Source organism: Danio rerio, chromosome 10 (assembly GCF_049306965.1).
Source record: "Danio rerio strain Tuebingen ecotype United States chromosome 10, GRCz12tu, whole genome shotgun sequence".
Classification (NCBI taxonomy): Eukaryota; Metazoa; Chordata; class Actinopteri; order Cypriniformes; family Danionidae; genus Danio; species Danio rerio.
Window position 1 is genome coordinate 26,729,476 of NC_133185.1, and position 23,986 is coordinate 26,753,461.

At 35.4% G+C, this 23,986-nt stretch overlaps 2 protein-coding genes and 2 long non-coding RNA genes across 9 annotated transcripts in view; 2 read left to right on the forward strand and 2 right to left on the reverse strand.

The window, feature by feature from the left end:
• Nucleotides 1–23,986, reverse strand: part of LOC141376355 (uncharacterized) — a 974,232-nt gene that overhangs the window by 786,687 nt on the left and 163,559 nt on the right. The gene's annotated exons all lie outside the window — the stretch shown is intronic.
• LOC101882400 (uncharacterized) lies at nucleotides 1,671–15,260 on the forward strand. Of its 3 annotated transcripts, none has more exons than XM_073914654.1 (5): nucleotides 1,671–2,037; nucleotides 3,933–4,174; nucleotides 7,458–10,253; nucleotides 10,536–10,610; nucleotides 14,109–15,260. In XM_073914654.1, the coding sequence occupies exons 2-5, from the start codon at nucleotides 4,164–4,166 to the stop codon at nucleotides 14,809–14,811; spliced, it is 3,585 nt and encodes a 1,194-aa protein (XP_073770755.1). In that variant the 5' UTR covers nucleotides 1,671–2,037; nucleotides 3,933–4,163; the 3' UTR covers nucleotides 14,812–15,260. The 3 variants fall into 3 exon arrangements, with proteins under 3 accessions (XP_073770755.1, XP_021327925.1, XP_005155405.2); XM_021472250.3 differs by having other exon boundaries at nucleotides 4,013–4,174; XM_005155348.6 differs by lacking the exon at nucleotides 3,933–4,174.
• Nucleotides 15,970–23,986, forward strand: part of hrh2b (histamine receptor H2b) — a 29,156-nt gene continuing 21,139 nt past the window's right edge. The window contains exons 1-2 of the mRNA XM_073913433.1: nucleotides 15,970–16,167; nucleotides 16,682–16,812. The gene's annotated coding sequence lies outside the window, so the exon portion shown is untranslated. The remainder of the gene's footprint in view (nucleotides 16,168–16,681; nucleotides 16,813–23,986) is intronic.
• Nucleotides 16,029–23,986, reverse strand: part of LOC137490376 (uncharacterized) — a 28,589-nt gene continuing 20,631 nt past the window's right edge. For both annotated transcript variants that reach the window (XR_012386293.1, XR_011009806.2), the window contains exon 3: nucleotides 16,029–17,628. This is a non-coding gene — a long non-coding RNA (uncharacterized lncRNA). The remainder of the gene's footprint in view (nucleotides 17,629–23,986) is intronic.

Here is a 23,986-nt window from a genome sequence, read left to right on the forward strand (position 1 = left end):
ATAACAACATGATTATTAATATTATATGGGCGGTGTGGTGGCTCAGTGGTTAGCACTGTCGCCTCACAGCAAAAAGGGCTTTGGCCGGCTAAGTCAGAGTTTGCATGTTCTCCCAGTGTTCACGTGGGTTTCCTCTGGGTGCTCTGGTTTCCCCCACAGTCCAAAGACATGAGCTACAAGTGAATTGAATAAACTAAATTGGCCGTAGGGTATGTGTGTGAATGTGAGAGTATTTGGGTGTTTCATATTAATTAGTTATGGCCAGAAGGGCTTCCGCTGCGTAAATGCTGGATAAGTTAACGGTTCATTCCGCTTTGGTGGCCCCTGATAAATAGAGGGACTTAGCCAAAGGAAAAGAAATGAATGTATGCATGACCGTTATTATTACTATAATATTAATAATTTCATTAACAATAATAATTTTAAATGGAAACATAATTTTATCAAATTCAATTAATATAGGTATATAAATTATTATATGTCCATTAAAAATCTATATTGAACCCTCTGAAACTGTATCTAAAACCAATGATTTTTTTTATTATTATTAATATAGGTAAAATCCCTTGGATTATAGAGAATTACATTTGATATGGGCTGACCACTTTCTCATCATATTGTTGTTAAATGGTGACATCTAGTGTTGATCTTTAGAATTATGAAGGTAGCGTGGGAAAAAACAACATTTTGACTGTAAAACAGTCCTAACAGATTAAAAAAAACACCATTATGAATAATAAATACATAATCAAAATTATGTCCTTGAAGACGTAAAGATCCTTGTTCCCTCTTGATTTCGACTTTTACTTTTAAAATTACAACATATAACAAAGTAATATCAATCATTATTTTACACCAATAACAGTTTTTCTCTCCCATTGTGCAACTTTGAAAAAAAATAGATGTATATATATATATATATATACACACACACTTTAAAAGATTTAGGAATTTTTTTTCATTTATCAATTTATTTATCAGTATCGTAGTACTGACTTTTTGTTTATATATCTAATTATTTTAAGATCCATTTAAATCGGATTTGAATATATTTTAAAATAATAATAACTTTTATTAAAAGAATTATTTATTATTTTAATCATCCTATAAAATATACAATTTTGCAATAATTATATTTATAATTATTATAGTATTTGGCCATTTTCGTGCTTTGCCAATAGGACAGTACACATACAGGAAAGTTGTGGTAGAAAGAGAGAAGCAGTATTGGCAAAAGATCGCAAGGCAAAAATTGAACTCGGGTCACAGTTGTTCTGAGCATTTAACCACAAGACTAGATGCACTGACATCATAGTAGTATTAACCATTTTATTTAGTTAATTATGTTTTGCTAATTTTATACGATAGTGTTTTATTTGATCTTGTGGATCCCATTTTAAAAACCCATGCTTTAAAAAAGTCAAACATCCTTTCTTAACTTCATCCTTCAATCTGTTTTTTCACAATGCTGGTAATTTTCACACAGCCCCTTGCATGTAGAATCTCTCTCTCTTTCTCTTTCCCTTGCTCTCTCTCTCTATCTCTCCCTCTCCATCTCTCTTTTCCACCCCACCCTACCTAATTCCAGCTGAATTTAGGATGCCTTTGACCCAGCACTGGATCTGCATTTGTGGACGAGGGTGAGACAGAGCAAGCGAGACAGCAAGAGTGACTCAGAGAGAGAGAGAGAGAGAGAGAGAGAGAAGAGAAAAGAGAGTGTGCAAGGCTGAGGACACAGATCAATGCATCTTTGTGCCTGCTGCCTCAGCAAGTGAAGGTGAGAGCAAATCAAAACAAATGAAAAGCAGACGCCTCTGGAGAGAAGCAAACAGCCTCCAATCAGCCTCTGAGGGAGGATGATTACTGTCTGCGGAGAGCCAGAGGAGTGAGTGACAGTCAACACAAGCTCATGTGCGGATTTCAGGCATCTTAAGAGTCTCCTCGCCGCACTGGACAACAAGACCTTTTGTGGATGCTGAAAACCTGCAGGAGAAAATACCTGCAACATGAGGTTTGAGTCTCAGGATGGAACCGAAGGTAGGCGTTTGTGTGTGTGTACAAAATAAAAGTCTATTGTTTTGTGTTTGTAACACTGATGTTGATAAACAAAGGTAAATATTTGAGATAGAGCTGTGGCCTAGTGGTTGGTGCTCATCTAAACAATGCAAGTTTGAATCTGGCTGGCAACTCATCCCTCTTTTCTTCCTTTTGTGTGCATCTGTTATAAACAGCTGATGTTTTGTGGTTGTAACACTGATTCTGATTTAAAAATGGTAAATCATTAAACCAGAGCTGTGGCGTAGTGTTGGCGCTCATCTAAACAATGCCAGTTTGAATCCAGCTCACAACTCATTCCTTTTTTCTTTCTTTATATGTATCTGCAATACATCCGCAATAAAAGTCTTAAGTTTTATTGATGTAACACTAATTCGGATTTTTAAAAAAAGGTTAGCCGTTGAGATAGAGATGTGGCATAGTGGTTGGCTCTCATCTAAACAGTACAAGTTTAAATTTGGCTCGCAAATCACTATTTTTATATATTTTTTGTTTGTATCTGCAATACATCTGCAAAAAAAAAAAAGAAGTTTCATGGTTGAATCACTAATTCTGATTTTAAAATTGTTAATACTAGAACTAGAGATGTAGACTGATAGTTGGTTCTCATCTACACAGTATAAGTTTGAATTTGGCTTGCAACTTACTCCTTTTTTATTTCTTCGTTTGTTTCTGCAATAAAACTGAAGTTTTATGGTTGAAACTAATTCTGAATTTAAAAAAAAAAAGGTTAGTCGTTGAGATAACTATGTGGCGTAGAGGTTGGCACTGATCTCAACAGAGAAAGTTTGTACTTGGCTCGCAACTTACTGCTTTTTTTATTTCTTCATTTGTATCTGCAATACATCTGCAATAATAGTCTGAAGTTTTATGGTTGAAACACTAATTCTTATTTAAATGATTATTCGCTGAGCTAGAGATGTGGCCCGGTAGTTGGCACTCATCTAAACAGTACAAGTTTGAATTTGGCTCGCAACTTACTCCTTTTTTTATTCGTATCTGCAGTACATCTGCAATAAAAGTCTGAAGCTTTATGGTTAAAACTAATTTTGATTTTAAAAAAAAACTGTTTAGTCATTGAAATAGATATGTGGTGTAGTGGTTGGCACTCACTGGAATTTGGCTTGCAACTTAATCCTTTTTTATTTCTTCATTTATATCTGCAACACATCTGCAAAAATTCTGATGTTTTATGATTGAAAAATTCTGATAAAAAAAAAAAAAAAAATCTTTCAGCTAGAGATGTGGCCTAGTAGTTAACACTTATCTAAGTAGTGCTAGTTTGAATTCGGCTCGCAACTCATTCCTTTCTTCCTCTCCTTTTATGCAAAATAAAAGGATGTATGATTGTTGATTCCAAAAGTCTCTCATATAGATATCTGATATATCACAACACGTAATCACATATTAATCGCATACATGTTTGCATATCACATATATTATAATCCACACCAAATAAGTATCATAAGTTTATTGTTATCTATTAATGATTTTATTTTTATTTTTTAATAATTTTATTGTTCATTATTACATTATTAATACTGCAAAAATTTTATTTTATTTTATTACAGTTACAAACATTGATTGGATAGAATCTTTTTACTGTTCGCGATTTGGGGTGATTTGGGGCGATTTGGCTCACAGCAATAGCCAACACAACAACACACACTAAAGCATAATATCTGAAACAAGAAATAACGTAAACAAAAGAAACTACCTGTCAAAAATATATTCAAGCAGCGAGAAATAAAAAGTACATAAATTGAGTACATATATGGCCATATATGGGACAACTTTGAATCAGACCTGCAACTCCTGCAATTCCTTTTGTGTTTATTTGCAATAAAAGGTTGTATGACTGTTGTGATGTCTTGAAGGAGAGACTGCGAATGTGGTGCTTCAAGACTACAATCATTCCTAGACTGACTTCAGGCTGTTGTCATGTGTGATGCCACAGCCTGGTGCCACCCAGAGGGGTCAGATTGACATCCACAACAGAACATGAAGAAAGAGAGATGCTAGGGGGAATGAACAACAAGACGATCTGAAATGTTTGCACATTCAAGGCTGGGGGCTGAGGGAATGTGTGTGTGTTCGCTGGAAATGTGATGGCGAAACAGTAAGTGAGGATGGAAAGTGAAAAGGTTTGGCTCACCGTCACAGTAAAGTTGCGGTGTTTATCGTGACACTACTATCAGACATTTTCTTGATACTTCACTCATCTCATGATGGTATTTTTTGCAAAAAGCATTCACACATGCATGAAATGTTTGTCTATCTGCCTGGGGCATTGGCTTCATACTGTTTTATAAGATGAGAATATTTTATTTATATATATATATTGGGCAAAAATATAAGTATTAGTTTATGGATGTAACGTATATTTATATAACTGTAAAGGTGTGTAAACATGCATGAATTGTTAGGGAGAATGTTAAAGAGAATAAAAACATTTTGGATGGATGGATGGATGGATGGATGGATGGAGAGAGAGAGAGAGAGAGAGAGAGATAGATAGATAGATAGATAGATAGATAGATAGATAGATAGATAGATAGATAGATTTTGCTTACATATTTTCAGTCTTTCTTATCTTCTGTTTTGACTATTCTTATTTTAACAAATTATTTGTATTCACCACATACCTTATATTTGATGAGTTCAGTTTGTTCTTTCAGTTTGAGGACATTTGGTCCTTTAAAATGTAGACAAAACGTTGCACACACACATTTCTGAAACACCCACTTATTAAAGTGGTTCATTAGAAAATTTACTGTCAGTCGCTGATTAACACCCTCTTTGTCAAGCGAATTATCGAGGTGCCCAAGGTGGGTTGAATGAGAGAAAGGGCAGCAGAGCCTGGCTGGCAGGAGACCAGGTGGAGAGAGAGAAAGAGAGAGAGTCAGGTCAGAGCAGAACAAAACGTTTGTCAGTCTGTGAAATATTTAATTAGTCACACATACCCACCCACACACACTCATGTTGACACTATTTAACTCTGAGCAAACAGACCACAGTTTCTTTATTTCTCTAGAAACTGTACATATTAATTTTTGAATAGATAGATCAGAGGTAATGGAATCTGAATGTGTTACAGCACACTTGTACTCTCTCTCTCTCTCTCTCTCTCTCTCTCTCTTCACTCTCTCTCTCCCTGTTTGATATCACCCTGTTCTTTTGATTTCACTCTATTCTCTCTCATCTTTCTGCTTACTCTTTCCAAATTGGATTCATCTGGTTTAGGCAGGAAGGTCTTTTGTACATTCTATTATCAGGTGCTCTGAAACAGCACTGTTGTTACTGAAGCATTGCATGATTTTTTTTTTTTTTCATTTCCTCAACACGTCTTGTAATGAATTGCATCCCAATTTCAAGTTTTCATCCAATATCTCGATATAATATATTCATTTTAAAAGTAACTGCAGGCGGTAGCAGATGGTTGACACTTGCAGTTTTTGTATGTGGGTTATTGTCAGAAACCATTGCCATTGGTGCCACATGAATGTGTGTCCCCATGACTGACTAATGATATCATTTACAGAATACTGAACTTGGTCTGATCTGATGAGTTTGCCTCTGAATGGTTTGAAATGCTTTAACACAAAATAAACTCATAACATGCTGAGCATAAATAAGTACACCCCTCAAATTCAAACTTTTAAATTCATATTTTAAATATGAAGCTATACAATAATATATTAATGCATATACATTAGATTAGTCAGTACTGAAGCCAAATCTGCAGCTTATCTAACAAAATTACTTACGATAACGGTCCAAAATCTAGTACACCCAAATTTCTTGACTATTTTAATGTGGTGATGTCATTGGCCCATGAATATTTCCTGCTTGTTGTCAAACTATTTCTTAACTGTAACAAGAGGCAATTTATACCTTCACTTTGAAACATCTAGCATAACATTATTTATCAATATGTAGAGCTTTTTGCATTCTCAGAAGCTATAGAAATTAAAAATGTATAACAGGAAAAACGTAAGGACCATTGTTATTGTTTACATCAATCAAAATGGTCTATATGTTGCAGAAAAAATATTAAATACAAAAATTTTAAAAAAAGATGAAAAATTTAAAAAAGCTAAATTTGTTGAAAATTTGTAGGTTTTACTTATTTTTGCAATATTTTGCTTGAATTAAATTGTATTATCTTTCAATATCTAAATATGTTTGGTGACTAAAATATTATTTTAATAAATATATCTGTTTAATAAGTCTGTTTTGTTTAAATGCACCAAAATATGTTGGATAATGGATAAAAATATTCCTTTTTAAAATGGGGTGTACTTTATTATGCTGAGCGCAGTACACATAGATAGTATACAAATAGATTAGTATTTGACTAATGAACTATAATCTTGATGTCACTATTTTTTCTGTAAATAATTTATGTAGAGTTTGTCTTTTTCTCAAATTTTCCCATTTTCTAATAGTTATTTTTTCTTATATTACTATTTATTAGTCAAATACTAATCCATTATTAAAAAATAGGTGAATGTTTAAAGCATTTTTACTAAATATATAGAGTTAAAGTCAGAATTATTTCCCCTTTTAATTTTTTTTCTGTTTTATATATTTCCTAAAGTATGTTTAACAGAGCAAGGACATTTTTATAGTTTGTCTGATAATATTTCTTCTTCTAGGGAAAGTCTTATTTGTTCTATTTCGGCTAGAATAAAAGCAGTTTTTATATATTTTTTAACAAACTATTTTAAGGTCTAAATTATAAACCCCCTTTAAGCTATATATTTTTTTCAAAAGTCTACAGAATAAACCATTGTTATACAATAACTTGCCTAATTAACCTAACCAGCCTAGTTAACCTAATTAACCTAGTTTAGCCTTTAACTGCCACTTTAAGCTGTGTCTTGAAAAATATATAGTCAAATATTATTTATTGTCATCATGGAAAAGATCAAATAAATCTGTTATTAGAAATGAGTTATTAAAACTATTATGTTTAGAAATGTGTTGAAAAAAAAATCTAATTACTCTGTTAAAAAGAAATTGGGGAAAAAATAAACAGGGGTAGGGGGGTGGGGGGGCTAATAAATCTGACTTCAACTCTATATATTAATAAGTTGATCATATTTTTATATTCAGTCCTGTAACACACAGCCTATATAAAACTAGCCTTACACAAACAAGTTTTGAAGAGGATTGTAATTGAGGTTTTCAAAACATTTCTAATAATTCTGAGTTTTCCAAGTTACATTTTTAAACATCAATACAACAAGTACCATTTTAAAGCCTAAATGACAGGTTTCTCAGCATGACTCACATCTGGTTATCTACAGCCCAAATTACATTCATTACTATTCACCTTTTGTCTGCCTTTTCCAGTCTATTTACTTTCAAAAGTTCTCCTCATTCTCCTTCCACCTCAGGTGTACCATAGTGGTCAAATGCATTGATTTCCACTCAAGTCTGCCTGGACCAGTTATACCTGAAATGGGTAGACGGGCAGCTGATCACACCACTCCGGTGCCAGTTCTCGGAGAGCCTGCGCTTGTGGGAACACGTGTCTGGAGGACCATATCAAATGGGACTAGTAGTATGGCAGCCCTGACGCTGGCTCATCATTGTAATGTCGGTGTGCAGACATCACCGGCAATCAGAAACAACCAACTACAACTGGAAGGAAAACATACAGGCACTTTGAGCAATCAATCAGAAAACAAAGTGCTCATGCAACCTAATGGCCACATCCCAAACGAGGTGAAAGAAAAAACAAGAAGTATTATTATAAAACGACGAAGTTTGGAAACTAAAATGAAAAAGGGAGTGACGTTTGAGGGACTGGAGAGGGACGTTTGTAAAAGCATGAAGGAAAAAGTGCAGTGCAACAACCGTCCAATAAGAACCAGTCCTCCAATAAGAGGTGTGGCCAACAGCAGGCTAAAACCAAGAAGGAATTGTCACTTCACTAATGGGAGCGTGGTAGACTCCGAGGTAATAGGCGGGATCAGCAGTGACATTAGTGAAGCCGAGGAGTCTAGCAAAGGAAAGAAAAATATATGCTCACCTTCTCACAGACCTCCTGTGACTATCTGCAGCACTTGTGGAGGAAGACAAAACCCAACACCTCCTGGAATATACAGCCAAAACAAAATTATTACGCCGCCAACTTCTTCAAGTTCTCTGGGACTCCAGTTGAGACGTTCATCCCCTCTTTATCCTGGGAAGGACGTGCAGGAATACACGCAGATCGAAAGGCACACCGACCGCAGTGTTACACAGTCAGACCAGCACCCCATGAGTCCTAACCTTCATTCTTATCTCAACATGAATATAAACAAGGAATGGCCATTATCTCTGCTGCCTGCTCAGCAGAGTGAGGTATCAAACCTCACTAATCATCACGCAGTCAAGAGGGAATCTAGTGCTGACACAAACATTAATCATACCAGTCGCTCATCGGCTCTAAATACGCACACGCTCACTGTAACCGTAAGGGAGGATAGAGCTTCAACAAAGGTTGTAAACACACTTTTGAATGCACAAAAACCTCACAACTACTGTCCCTGTAGGCCTCCTGTGTCTGTTAACCCTTCTCAAACACACAAAAACAGCTCAACAGAGAAGCAAGCAGCCACACCGATAACAAGTACCAGAATAACACATGCAAACACCCACGTTGGATCAATTCAGCAGACAAACACTGATGAGAAACGGCCAAATCTAGGAAATCGAGTCACAGGCACACACTCAAAGTCTCCCCAGCTTGACAATAGAACAAACATCAAACCTTTGCAAACTGCTACTTTGTTCTCCCAAACTAGCACACCACAGAAGTCCAAACCCCAAATTGGCGATACACTTTCGAAACACTCAAGGTTAAGCACACTCTCCAAATCCCCAACTTGTTTTCATGTACATTCAAATGTCAAGCACCAAACTATAGTGCAGAGTTGTGTGAATGAAGGTGTCATATCCTCCACTGCTTCAAACATTCACAGACAGGTTCAGTTCCCTAATGGATTAGAGTCCAAGTCTGACATGCACACTAAACCGTCAATGTGCTCACACGCAAATTTTGGCATTAAACCTCAAAGCGAGACGCAAATCTGTGCTGACACAGAGTCAGAATCCTCACCCTCTGATTCACGTTCCCATTTGGCACTGGTAACACACACACATAAACTCTCAGGGCCTCACGGTGAACCACGTCATGCGCCGATACACACAGACAATCTTTCGCCTGCTGATATGCACAAGCTAGTTACCAACACATCCACGCAGCGAACAAACACCAGTGGAACACCACTGCAGGGTATATCCACGCTTAAAGATTCACTTTTACATCCTTATCGTGAGTCAAAAAGTCAAAACGACGCTTGCTTGTTTTCACATGACCCAAATATGTCAACCCATGACAAAGCAACACTTACGAAGCAAACACACAACCATCAGAACCTCTCAAATGCATTTACCACCACTCAGACTGAAGTGGTGGTGCATTCGAACACCAAAGAACATTCTCAAACTAGCCCTGGGCTCAAATCAGCCTCGCGCGCATTGTGTGTTCATTCGAAAATGCCACGTAGACAGATAGAGCCAGCGGTTTTCAGGCACTCTGTCCTGAATCAGCTTAATAATGACTCTCTCGAGTCCTCATTACTAGCCATTGCTTCTGCTAGGGCTTTTCCTCAAACTAAAACAAACAGCAAGACGGATTTAAAATCTTGGAGTGACACAGAGTCAAAGAAACAGGTCGATATCATAGAAGCAGAACTGGAAAATCAAATGATCAACGACTCACTTCAGCCTCCAAATAAACCACCACCCCCTGTGACCCCTGCCTGTCGACCTCCCAAACCTTCTTCTGCACCTCCCCAAGCACCAGCTTTTAAATTCATAACGGGGGTCAGTAAAAACTTGAACGTGGCCTCCAATCGAAACCCAATTGTACAGAACAATGGGAGTCTCAATAACTCAAAGACACAAATGAAATCTCATTCGAAAGCAGTTGGCTCAGTCCCAAATGAGCCCTGTTCTCTAATCCACGACCACCCAGCTTCTGTGGCCCGGTTGCTTCCTGCGTCGCCTCACTGTGGCAGATCGAGGGACCCTAAGCATAAATTACAGATGGTAGAGGAGAATCTGCAATCTAACAAAGAAAGAATCACAACTCTTCTGAACATCATCCAGGACCTGGAGATGAGCCATGCACTCAGCAAAGGGTGAGAGACTGAGTTATTCCAACATTAGTAGATAATAGGCAAGTGTGACTGGCGAGCTGGATGTGTTACAGGTAATTGTGAGAAATTTTTTAGAGCGGAGGCGCAGGAAAAGAAGGTTGTTGTGGCTTAATTTAATGTACATTTGATTTTAGCTTCAATTGGTGGTCAATAAAGGCTGTAAATGAGGACTAACTGCGTTTATAAATGTGAGTGCAAGGCAAAAATCATGCTAAAAATGCTTTTAAAAATCTTTTTTTCCATTTTTTATTTTTATCAATGTAGTCGGAGGTGTTTTCGAACTGGCCAAGACCTCAGTGACTGTTCCACCTGTCAGAAAACTGCATGTGCTGTCTACAGGTAAGAGCACCCAGTGAGACTATCAACCATTTTAGGGTCGTTTTACACAACAACAGTGTACTACAAATGGAATATGGTTTTTCATTTGTAAGTTTGAAATACGTTTGCATACAAACAAAATTGTCAAAAAAATTCACACATATCCATCAAACTAAATGAAAATGCTGTATTATTGTGATGTAACTATGTGAAGAAACACTACAGTGCTCGGCATAATGGAGTACACCCCATTTTGAAAATAAATAGTTGTATCCATTTCTCAGTGAATACTGGCAAAGCATTTTGGTGCATTTAAACAAAACAGAATTATTAAAGGCATATATTTATTATATTTATCAAAATAATATTTTAGTCACCAAACATATTTAAAAATTAAACTTTGTATTTAATAGTTTTCTATAACATATAAATTTGGGTGAACTAGTTTTTTGACAATTGTTGTAAGTTATTTTGTTAGATAAGCTTCAGATTTGCTTCAGTACTGACTAATCTAATGTATGTGTATAAATATAATATTGTGAAGATTTCTATTATAAAAAATGAATTTAAAAAACAGATTTGTGAGGAGTATACTTATATATGCTGAGTGAGCACTGTCCCTGCAAACCATTGATTATTAGCTGTCCAAGACATTCAACTCAATTTACAAATTATTCAACTCAAAATACAATGCAATTGCAATACAATTGTTTTCAAAATTCTGTCCTTTCAAACCCACTGTTGAGCATAATCCAAACATAATAAAAATTATACCAAAATAAATGTTGAAAAAAAGGATGCACTAATATGGATTTTTAGGCCAACATTAATAACCAATAACTCTTAAGATTCCGATAACTGATTTATTCCATTAAATATAAATATTTCAAAATTATATATTTTTTAAAAGTAAATATTTATTTAATTTTGAAGTTTGAACTTATTTTATGAACTGGATAGCCTATGATTTCACAGTTTCTTCGCATAGCAAATTTACATGCAACCTGACTGTTGCACAAAAATAATAAAGTAAATAACAAAATGGGAATTTTAATTAATTTAATTAACAAACAAGTCAATAAATATATTTACAATAAAATGAAAATGAAAGAACTAAGAACTGAAACCAGATCAAATGTTCTTGAATAAAACATGTTATAGTAATGTACATATGTAGAAATATGCAATGTTTTGAGAAGTGATTTGACAGTTTAGAGCCATCATATAAGCAAAAAACTAAATACAGTGCAGCAAAAATTAGTCCCATTTGGCGGGTTAGATTAATTTAAACAATTGTAGGTGCTTCTTGTCAATCAAACAACCATTCTATGTTCATTCTTGTTGTCAAGTGGGAGAAAAATGATAGATGAAAGGTTTAATATAAACTGCTGTGAGTTTAAAAGTTTAACTGCAGCCGCTGTGTGATGCACGTCAACGTGAAGCGGAGTCAGATTTTGATACAACACCTGAGCATTGAGCACAGATGACATTATGACAATCACAGTGCATAATATAAAGACACAATGTGCCGGAAGGGCGAGGCAGTGGTGCAGTAGGTAGTGCTGTCGCCTCACAGCAAGAAGGTCGCTGGGTCGCTGGTTCGAACCTCGGCTCAGTTGGCGTTTCTGTGTGGAGTTTGCATGATTTCCCTGCCTTCGCGTGGAAAACAGTGGGCACAGTCCAAAAACATGTGGTACAGGTGAATTGGGTAAGCTAAATTGTCCGTAGTGTGTGTGTGTGTGAATGTGTGTGTGGATGTTTCCCAGAGATCGGTTGCGGCTGGAAGGGCATTCGCTGCATAAAAACTTGCTGGATAAGTTGGCGGTTTATTCCGCTGTGGCAACCCTGGATTAATAAAGGGACTAAGCCGACAAGAAAATGAATGAATGAATGAGAATGTGGCGGACAGTAGAGAACACATATGCTGGATTCAGTGACTGGCACACGTCTCCCTAGCTCTGCGTGCTGATAGTCATCATGTGCGCTCGTAATAATCATTATAGATATACCGATCAAACTGAATACAATCTTACATCAACAACACATGGCAAGCAATCCGTTTATAAGAACAGATAATCATGTAGATTACAATCAACGCAATAAGTTGTTTAGCACGTGTGCATCGCTGCTATTATGTTTACACATGTAATATATTTTGGCGATTTAAACCAAAATACAAAATAAAACTCTATCAAACATATCAACAATCATAAGAAATATGACTACTTACTAAGTTATTAATGCACCGCAATACCACACAAAGAAAGGACTGACTTTGAAAGAATAAACAATGTGAGAAAGGCTCCATTATAGTGCAATGGACAAGTCTGAACAAGATGGACCCACGCATGCGCAAGGCAGGCAGCTCTGTACAATTACGTTATCTATCAGCTTAAAGATTTCGGCCTCATTTTAATTTCAGACCGATAACCTTAAAAATAACATTTATCAGCAGATAATGATATGGCCGCCGATATATTGTGCACCCCTCATTCATTCATTTTCTTTTTGGTTTAGTCCCTTTATTTATTATGGGTCGCCACAGCGGAATAAACCGCCATTGTGCATCCCTAGTTGAAAATAAAGCTATCATTCACTCACCCTCATGTCCCTATAAACTCTGGGGCACAGCATGTTTTTAAATTTGTGCATGCGCATGTGCATCTGTGTGCTTGTATGCCTTTGTATGCCTATGTGTGTTTGTGTGAACCTGTGTGTCGCACATGCTTTGTCTATAAAAAAAGTAAATAGGTTATTTTTCTTTACCACATTAATCTACAAATGATCTTCTTATTCATTCTTCGGAATAAATAAAAGTAAATGTATGCTTGGAACAACATGTAAATGATGAAAGATTAGTTATTTTTTGTGTGATGTATCCTTGATACACTTTTGAACTTCACTGTATTCTAATCCAGTACATTCCTTTACATGAAAACATTTTACATATTGTTTTCTACCACCCACTCACTGAAATCAACAAATAAAGAAATAAAAGCACATAAACTGATTGATTACATTATTTAGAATTCTTTATTTTGTATTTTTAATAACTATTTTGTAATATTAAAAACACATGACTTTCATGTAAGCAATCATGGTAAAATCACATGAAATATTGTGTGGCACATATGAAATGTACTTTTGGAACATTTTCTTGCGATTGTGACCATGTTTCCACACATGCACACATTTGTTCTCATGTTATTAAATGGATCGCACATGAAAATGGTTCACATACGCATTCTAAACATTTGACTTGGGATTTAACAGCTTGTGAAGCTCATTGGTTTTTCTTTTATTGAAATGTACGAGTGGATACATATTGTTCAAACCTTTGGGGTAGGTAAATGTTTTTTTTTAAAGACTATTGTGCTCATCAAGGCTGCATTTATTTAGTTAATACTTCAAATGTATCCAATTTTTTAAAATGAAAAAGAACTAAAAAGCATTAACTTGATTAACTGAAGTAACTAAAACTGATCTCCATCCTCTTCTTCTCTCTTTCTTAATCACTAGTGTGGAGTATGATTTCCGGCAACAGGAGAGAGGATTTAAGGAGCTCCTTCAGAGTCTGTGCCCACTGTCTCCAGAGAGGAGAGAAGGATATGAAGAATCTCTTTCTTTACTCACCTCACTCATTCAGAATCACAAATTACACCAGCTAAATGCCAACATTATGACCCACAGTAAATCTGAAAATCAAAGTCAGCCTCAAATTATTTCCCAGATTCAGTGCAAGATTCAGGCTCAGTCACAAATTCAAACTCATCCACAGCCACAAATTCCATCACGGCCTCCAGCAAACACACAGATTATGTCTCGGATTCAACCCCAGAATCAGATTACACCGCAGACTGAGATTATGTCTCGGATTCAACCTCAGATTCAGTCACAGATTCAGATTCAACCTCAGAATCAGATTATGTCCCACACTGAGATTATGTCTCGGATTCAGTCTCAAAATCAGATTATATCCCAAAATGAGATTATGTCTCGGATTCAACCTCAGATTCAGTCTCAGTCACAGATTCAGCTTCAACCTCAGAATCAGATTATGTCCCACACTGAGATTATGCCCTCGCTTCAGATTATGTCCCAAATTCAACCTCAGATTCAGTCTCAAACTCAGAATCAATGCCTGTTCAAGGCCAAAATCAAGAGGAAGAAATTATGCAGAAAGCTGTTTGGCTGGCTGCCACATAAAGTCCAAATGAAATGACCGCATCATGCCAAGTATCTGATTTTCATGCATGACTCTCAACCCTCCGGTATGCGGAGTCACAACTCTTTATGGTCTTAATGCAGTCTGAAGTCTGGCCTTTTTTCGTGGAATGGAGCAATATTATATGGCATTCTGTGAATGTGAACTTGCAAGGAGAATTTGAAATATGAAGCTAGTTTTCCTTGGCAAATGCAATTGTATAAGATTTACTTTAATAATTAATTATAAATTACCTACAGTTACAAGAACATGATGCTTGCCTTGACTATTTATGAAGGGTTTTGCACTTAAAATGCTTTTTTAGGACATGACATTATAAGGAAGTGGTACATCATTTGGACATCAACTGGACAGATATCATCTGTTGAGTCCAGAGAAGACTGACATAAGGAGCTACAATGGCTGAATTTTAACTAAATAAAACAGATTCAAGGTTGCACACTGAATTTGGCTGGTTTTCCTTTTTTCTTACCTCACATGATAAAACAGTATGCTTACAGTGTTGATTTAATGGTGTTTTAATGATGAATTATTGTAATCAATAAATATGGACAGAAATCAGTCCACTTTGATATATTCCACCACTGTGAAACATGAGCAGGAGTTTTGGACTTTATTTCCTAAAACTAAAAGAAGCAAACATATTTGGCAACATGTGCCCAGAGCAAAATTTTTGAGAACCAAGAAATTTGTGCCCAGGGGTACACAATGGCCCCCTTTACACATACAGACCTTTCTGGAAAATAACCGTCAATTTTCTGGAAAGGGATCATGTGTGAACAGACCCTTTTTGAAAATACCGGTAAATTTGTTCCGGCAATTTTCCAGAAAAAGAAGTTGCAACATTACTAGTAATTTGCTGGAAAGCTGAGCTGTGTGAATGTAAAAGAAAAATTGCCAGAACGAGCATGTTCACATTTAGAACGTGCTGACATGAGACGTCTAACTCCAGCCAATCAGAACATTCAGATGCATTCACATCTGGGCTGTTTATGACAATAAAAGCCTTTGAATATTTTTCCAGACACATTTAGCTAATAGAAATTAGTCAAAGGAAGTTTCTATGTTCCTTCTTAATGCCAACTGTGTAAAAAATTATCGATAAAATGCTTATGATAAACCGATGTTTGTTTACCTTCAAGCTCTGCTTCAGTTGCTACGGTGAGCACCAGCACACACATATATTATGTACATTTCAACATGCGAAAGCGTTCCTCCAAATGTTTTTATTGAAGTTGTTCACAATACTTATACATCCACATAATTTGTAATGTAGTCAACTGTTTAAACATTTAGCTGCAGTTCGCGCTTCTGCCTTTGGATGTCTCTGAGACAAAAGCAGCTGCATGAACAGTAAGTACCACTTCTATGTTTACAAATACAAGCGCAGCTGTTTAGAGCTTATTTCTGCTTAATGATGTCAGAATTTACCAGTATTTTAGAATGGATGTGAAAATGGTCTCTTCCGGAAAAGTTCTGGAACGTCTGTGCCTGTCTGAACAGCGTTTTTCAAAACTTACCGGTAAAGTTGTTCTGGAAATGTTCTGAATATTTACCGGTATCACTGTGTGAAAGGGGCTATAAGCTGCATTTTGTATGTAAAACGAATGCAAAGGGACTTGAGAGGCTGAGCCTAGCGGATTGGGGTTTGAGTCCAGTGAAGAACGGTTCTTGTAACCAGGTAAAACGAAACAACAGAAAAAGCAGTAAACAAAAAAGCCTACTAAAATGAAAAAGCAGTGTGAAATCTTGCTGCCATGATGACTTTTCTCTTTTACTTTGCTTTTAAAAACACTATCGGTTGGGTTTAGGGAAGGTGGTGGGTAAGTCAGTCATTAGCAAGCTAATATATTATGCATGACAACAGGCTGACCAGCTACTCTCATGGACCCGCATGAGAAGAATGTTGAGATCAGCAGAAATGTACACAGCAGCCTCTGGTGGATTTACAAGAAATGGAATTTACAAACACAGCGAGCACACATACAGGAGCACTGGGTATGTATTTCTTGACTCTCAAACATGTAGTCCTGGGCACATATCGCAAATGACCCTGGCTTGAAAACATTACTGTATTGCTTTAATCTGACTTCCAGAATAAATGGCAATTGCTGTAAATTACATCACATTTAAAAGAATAGTTCACCCACAATTGAAATATACTCACTATTAGATGGAAAACTTTAACCATTGACTTCCATACTATTTTTTCCTACTGTGGAAGTCAATGTTTATTTATTTTTTAGCTTTCTTCAGTATTTCTTTCAGTATCACAATGAGGAGAGGCAGGCAGTTGGTCTGACAGTAATCAGCTCTGCTTTGAGGCTTTTCCATTGGGAAGTGAGTGCATGCTTCAAGTCTCCAAAGCCCTAAACAATCTGTGGTCTAACAGGCTTTCTTAAGAGTCGAACAATGACATGTAAGAAGAGCGTGACGAAGCATGAAGAACCTATGATGAATTAAAGAAATGTTTGGCTGCCCGACACACTCATGGCTTTATATGCAGAATCACACTCCAATCCAGTACTATATCCATGCCCTGCTAGCTTCCTTTGATTAATAAGCTGTTGCCAGGGGCTATGCACTATTTTGGACTACATTCTGCCTTAACATAGTATCTAAGAAAATGAAGGGAAAAAAGTCTCTGTAGTGTGTATAATGTGAAAGGAGGCCCAAATGTCAGCTTCTCTCTACAGCTTCTCTCTCTAAGCCAAAGAGCAAGTGGACCTCACAGCCAGCCCTCTTCCCAGAGACAGAGAGAGACCAAGTTCAATACCTTTAGCCATTGTAATGCACTCCTACAGGCCAGTTGCTCTGGAACAAAACAAAACAGAAAGGGCAGCATTACTAAGCATATCTGGCATTAGTGCATGTGTGTTTGTCAGCAAGATGAGGTCACTTTCATGATGCTGTATGCTGTTTGTCAGCAATAAGATACCATGCGGCATTTGCCTCAAGAACTGCTTTTAGAAAATGGTTACCAGTTTACCAAGATAAGAACATGTCTAAACCCATACACTGTCAAGGAGATTAAAGAAGTGTATGGTAATTTAAAATGAATAGCATTTACTTAAAATAATTGACTAATTTAAAGTTCATGCTACTGGTAATTTTTTAAGTGAATAAAAAGTTCTAACACCAATTCAAACATTTACATACAGTTGAAATCAGAATTATTAGCCCCTAAATTATTATTAGACCCCATTTATTTTTTTCCCCAATTTCTGTTTAATGGAAGGAAGATTTTTTCAACACAATTCTAATCATAATAGTTTTAATAACTCATCTCTAATAACTGATTTATTTTATCTTTGCCGTGATGACAGTAAATAATATTAGACTACATATTTTTCAAGACACCTCTATACAGCTTAAAGTGGCATTTAAAGGCTTAGGTTAATTAGGTTTACTAGGCAGGTTAGGGTAATTCGGCAAGTTATTGTATAACGATGGTTTGTTCTGGTTTCAGCCAGCGACCCCTAAATTAACAACTTCAGTGACTCATGACCCCCACTACTGTATGCTCGGAGGAGGTTATTAACATACAAATATTGCACACAATAGTGCACACACACCAATAGGAACTATATAAACAGGAGCATGTTGACAACATAAAAAAGTGAAACAGTCTATCAACTATATCATTTTTATAGTCATTATTCATTTGTTTAATTTAATATTAACCTCACTTAATGAAAATGGTGGGCACAATGTTTACAGCACAAGACTGGTTTAATTTTGTAGACCCCCACTGGGAGATCATCCTCCTTGTTCAGTCTTGGGTTTTATTTTGAATGCATGTGAGTGCTATAGAGATGTCAAAGTTTAACATTGTGAAATAAAATCAATATTCTGCAACTAATGATATTGATGTGATGTTAATCTAGTGTAATAACCCTAGGGGTCGCAATCCAATGGAAAGAAAATTGAATGGCTGATGGCTTTTTATTTGAATGTTGTTGTTTTTTTATGTAAATATTCAATATTAAGTATATATATTAAATATATTCATTCATTCATTTTCATGTCGGCTTAGTCCCTTTATTAATCCGGGGTCGCCACAGCGGAATGAACCGCCAACGTATCCAGCTAGTTTTTACGCAGCGGATGCCCTTCCAGCCGCAACCCATCTCTGGGAAACATCCACACACACATTCACACACTACAGACAATTTAGCCTACCCAATTCACCTGTACCGCATGTCTTTGGACTGCGGGGGAAACCGGAGCACCCGGAGGAAACCCACGCGAACGCAGGGAGAACATGCAAACTCCACACAGAAACGCCAACTGAGCCAAGGTTCAAACCAGTGACCCAGCGACCTTCTTGCTGTGAGGCGACAGCACTACCTACTGCGCCACTGCCTCGCCTCTATATTAAATATAACAAGTTAAAAACTTTTTTATCTTCTGTAGGTTATAATTAAAATATGGTAATTCTAAAAGTAGTATCCTTCATTGTTTGCCACCTCCACTTTAAGAAACACTGATTTAATGCATACATAATACATATTTACCTGATTTGCTATAAAATACAACAATACAGTTGTAATTTGTCAATATGCAAGGGAAAACTCTAAAATGATAATAATAAATGATAAAGGTCATCTATAAAGATATATATATATATATATATATATATATATATATATATATATATATATATATATATATATATATATATATATATATATATATATATATAYAYATATATATATATATATATATATATATATATATATACATATATATATATATATATATATATATATATACATATATATATATATATATATATATACATATATATATATATATATATATATACATATATATATATATATATATATATATATATACATATATATATATATATATATATATATATATACATATATATATATATATATATATATATATATATATATATATATATATATATATATATATATATATATATATATATATATACATATATACCCTGTATAAATTTAACTTATTTGCTTTAAAACATACAGTTTGAGTTGGGCCAAAATGTGTGCAAGTTAAATTTAATGACCATTTAAGAAAAAAAGTATTTCCCAATTTTCCCAATAATTTGACAAATTTATTTTTTTGCATAATTTTGCTTTGAATTATTGTGGAATACATGATTAAGATGTATTATTATTATTGATTAAATCAATTTAATTATTATTATTATTATATCTTTAAAAAAAGATCAACAGAAACTTGTTAATTTCTTTGAATTATTAGAGCAGGGGCTTTAAAAAAAGTCAAAATTACTCATGGAAACAGTGGGCTGAACTCAAGCCCACGTTTTCCAAATGGCTCAGATGGTGTTTCTGCTTTTTGGTCTGTTAGGCAAAATATGTGCAGTGAAGTGTGGACCACACAGGTAAACATGAATCCTCTCTCTCTCTCTTTCTCTCTCATATATATAATATATATATATATATAATATATATATATATATATATATATATATATATATATATATATATATATATATATATATATATATATATATATATATATATATATATATATATATATATAAATAATTTAGTGCTGGATCAGATTTCAGAAGTGCCAGGTTCCGCCATGTACCTGCACAAATTAAGCCCTGTATGTATATATATATATATATATATATATATATATATATATATATATATATATATATATATATATATATAATATGTATGTGTATGTGTATATATATATATATATATATATATATATATATATATATATATATATATATATATATATATATATATACACATACACATACATATTATATATATATATATATATATATATATATATATATATATATATATATATATATATATAATATATATATATATATATATATATATATATATATATATATATATATATATATATATATATATATATATATACATATATATATATATATATATATACATATATATAATATATATATATATATATATATATATATATATATATATATATATATATATATATGTATATATATATACTGTCAGCATCCAGCATCACAACATACAATTGTGTATTGGTGGTTAATAAGATTTGTAAAATGTTTTTGAAGGAAGTGACTTGTGTAACCTTGGACCACATAAAAAATTCAAAAAGCATAAATATAAAACAATAGAACAATATGTTCTGCCACAGAACATATTTACACACAAGCATATACTGTACAGGGTGGCACGGTGACTCAGTGGTTAGCACTGTCATCTTACAGCAAGAAGCTCGCTGGTTCGAGTCCCGAATGGGTCAGTTGGCATTTCTATGTGGAATGTACATGTTCTCCCCATGTTTGCGTGGGTTTCCTCTGGGTGCTCTGGTTTCCTTCCACAGTCCAAAGACATGAGGTATAGGTGAATTGAATAAACTAAATTGTTTTTAATTGTAATGTAATTGTATTACATTCAACGTAGTGCATGTGTGTGAATGTAGTGTATTGGTGTTTCCCCATTCTGGGAAGGGCTTCCACTGTGTAAAACATATGCTGGATAATTTGGCGGTTCATTCCGCTGCGGTAACCCCTGATGAATAAAGAGACTAAGCTGAAGGAAAATGAATGAATGAATATACTGTACAAACTTGAGAACTTTTCTCTTACAGATATTTTTAATCACAACAGCAAGTTTACATTTTACGAATTTGGTTTTCTTCTAAATTAGTTAGAGTTCTGAGTTGCCCCCCAATTTTGAGTTGTCTTAAAAAAGACATGCAGAAAATTACCAGTACATTTACTAAAGTTTTGTAGTTGTGAAATTGGCTTTTTTTTTTTCTTTTAAAATGTACAACCTCAATTATTCAAACATTGTTTGTTGATAGACCATTGGTTAATGAAGTTCAATTTTTTGGGTACTAATTTGCTAAAAAGGTGCCTATTCATACATTTACTTTTTTGCTTGTTTGTTTGTCCAGTGGCGGAAACAGGCTTCACATTTTTACAAAAATTATGATAATAATAATAATAATAATAATGGCCACGCGGTGGTGCAGTAGGTAGTGCTGTCGCCTCACAGCAAGAAGCTCTCTGGTTTGAGCTTCAGCTAGGTCAGATGGTATTTCTGTGTGGAGTTTGAATGTTTTCCCCGTGTTGGCATGGGTTTCCTCCGGGTGCTCTGGTTTCCCCCACAGTCCAAAGATGGCTATAGGGGAATTGAGTAGGCTAAATTGTCCGTAGTGTATGAGTGTGAATGAGTGTGAATGGATGTTTCCCAGAGATGGGTTGAAGCTGGAAGGGCATCCGCTGCGTAAAACATATGCTGTGTAAGTGGGCAGTTCATTCCGCTGTGGTGACCCCGGATTAATAAAGGGACTAAGCCGAAAAGAAAATGAATGAATGAATAATAATAATTCCTTAAATTTATATAGCGCTTTTTTGGACACGCAAAGTGCTTTACACATTTTTAGGGAGAGTCTCCTCATCCACCAACAGTGTGCAGCATCCACCTGGATGATGCGATGGCAGCCATATTGAGCCAGACTACACACCACACACACTAGCTGACTGGTGGAGGTGATGAAGCAATTAGGATATGGGGATGGTTAGGAGGCCTTGATGCACAGAGGCCAGTGGGCAAATTTGGCCAGGATGCCGAGGTTAACACCTACTCTTTTTCAAACTACTCTTTTTTCACCAACTTTTTGTCACATTTAATGACAACAGAGTGGCAAGACCACGATTTAATGTCCAAAAGACATAATTTACTCAGCAGTTTAGAGTCTCCATCAATATACTAGGGCATTAGGATCCACATAGACTGCAGGTTGAGCGCTCCCTGCTGGTCTCACTAACACCACTCCAGCAGCAATCTAACTTTCCTATGTAGTCTCTCATCCAGGTACTGACCGGATGCAATCCTGTTTAGCTTCAGTGGGCAACAATGTAATAATTCATTTTTCATGAATTATTATGTAAGAGTTGCAGAAAGCTAGCTGCCAGCAAGCCATTCTCAAATCTCCAACAACAAGCCATTTCTTCAATCTTCAATGGTGCATCTTATCAGGAATAATTCTAATAAGTTCATTTGTTCTGATTATTATTTAATTTAAACATGTTACAATACATTATTTCGGATTCTTAGAGTCAAAGAAAAAATGCATTCATACATATACATACGTTAATGCATAAAAAATATAATAAATTCTCTCTTTCTCTGTCTCTCAAAACTAATCCAGAAAAGTAGAGCAGCCCCTTCCTCTTACTTTTCCTAAAAAAGAAAGCACACATGCCTCTGTAAGTCAGATGGAGGCGGCTGAAGACATTGCGTGACGGCTGACCCTCCCAGGGGAGCGTGTATTTTTGTAGGATGCAAGGATGCGTCCTTCTCCCGGTGGGTTTCTTCGGGGGGTCTGCACATGTGTCTTTGGAAATATATGGTCTGTTTTTATAGGATGAAAATGTGATTGGACAGAATCCAGTGAAGGGCAACAGTTTATGCACTAAGTTACTACTTAGATGCACACACACATACACAAACACACACACTTACAGAGTTACTGTATAGCACCAAAATGCATCCGTAAACACACAATCGTCTCGATGAAGGGGCTGACCTGAAATCAGTCAGCTTGCTAATTTTGCTGCTCTAAATATCTTGAAATATTCAAGGAGATATCCTGACAGGCAGAGGGGATGATGATAGCTTAGTGCTCATGGCTCCAAGCTGTTTCCGGAGAGGTTGTACTTTTGGTGCCAAAGTTGTGAAAACGTGAAGATGAATCAACAGCTGAGGAGCCAATGAAATCACACTCCTGCTGTACCACTGCTTTGCCCCTGTACAAGACTTTTAAACTCCTGCTGTTTTTTGGAAACATGTCAGAATGACATAGATTGCTTTGTTTAATTATTTAGATTTGTTAAAAGTTTTAGGGTTTAAAGGTTGAAATGAACTTAGGAAGAATAAACTTTAGTACTATTCATCATGTATTGACCTAATATGAGATGAGCCCTTTAACCACTACAAGAAAAGTAAGGCATTCACATCTGTGAGTATTGAATCTCTACAATGTTACAAAGTCATTCAAGTTGCCAAAATAAAGCTGATTGTTCACAAAAATGAAACAGTCGACAGGATAATGCAGAGAATCCCAGTAGGTAATCAGTTCAACACTGCAGCTGGGACTGCTCACCAGTTTA

Excerpts from the sequence above, each read along its gene's own strand:
- LOC101882400 (XM_073914654.1), top strand. Across the intron at positions 10,254-10,535 it reads AGCCATGCACTCAGCAAAGG|TCGGAGGTGTTTTCGAACTG; the intron begins GTGAGAGACTGA and ends TTATCAATGTAG. Across the intron at positions 10,611-14,108 it reads ACTGCATGTGCTGTCTACAG|TGTGGAGTATGATTTCCGGC; the intron begins GTAAGAGCACCC and ends CTTAATCACTAG.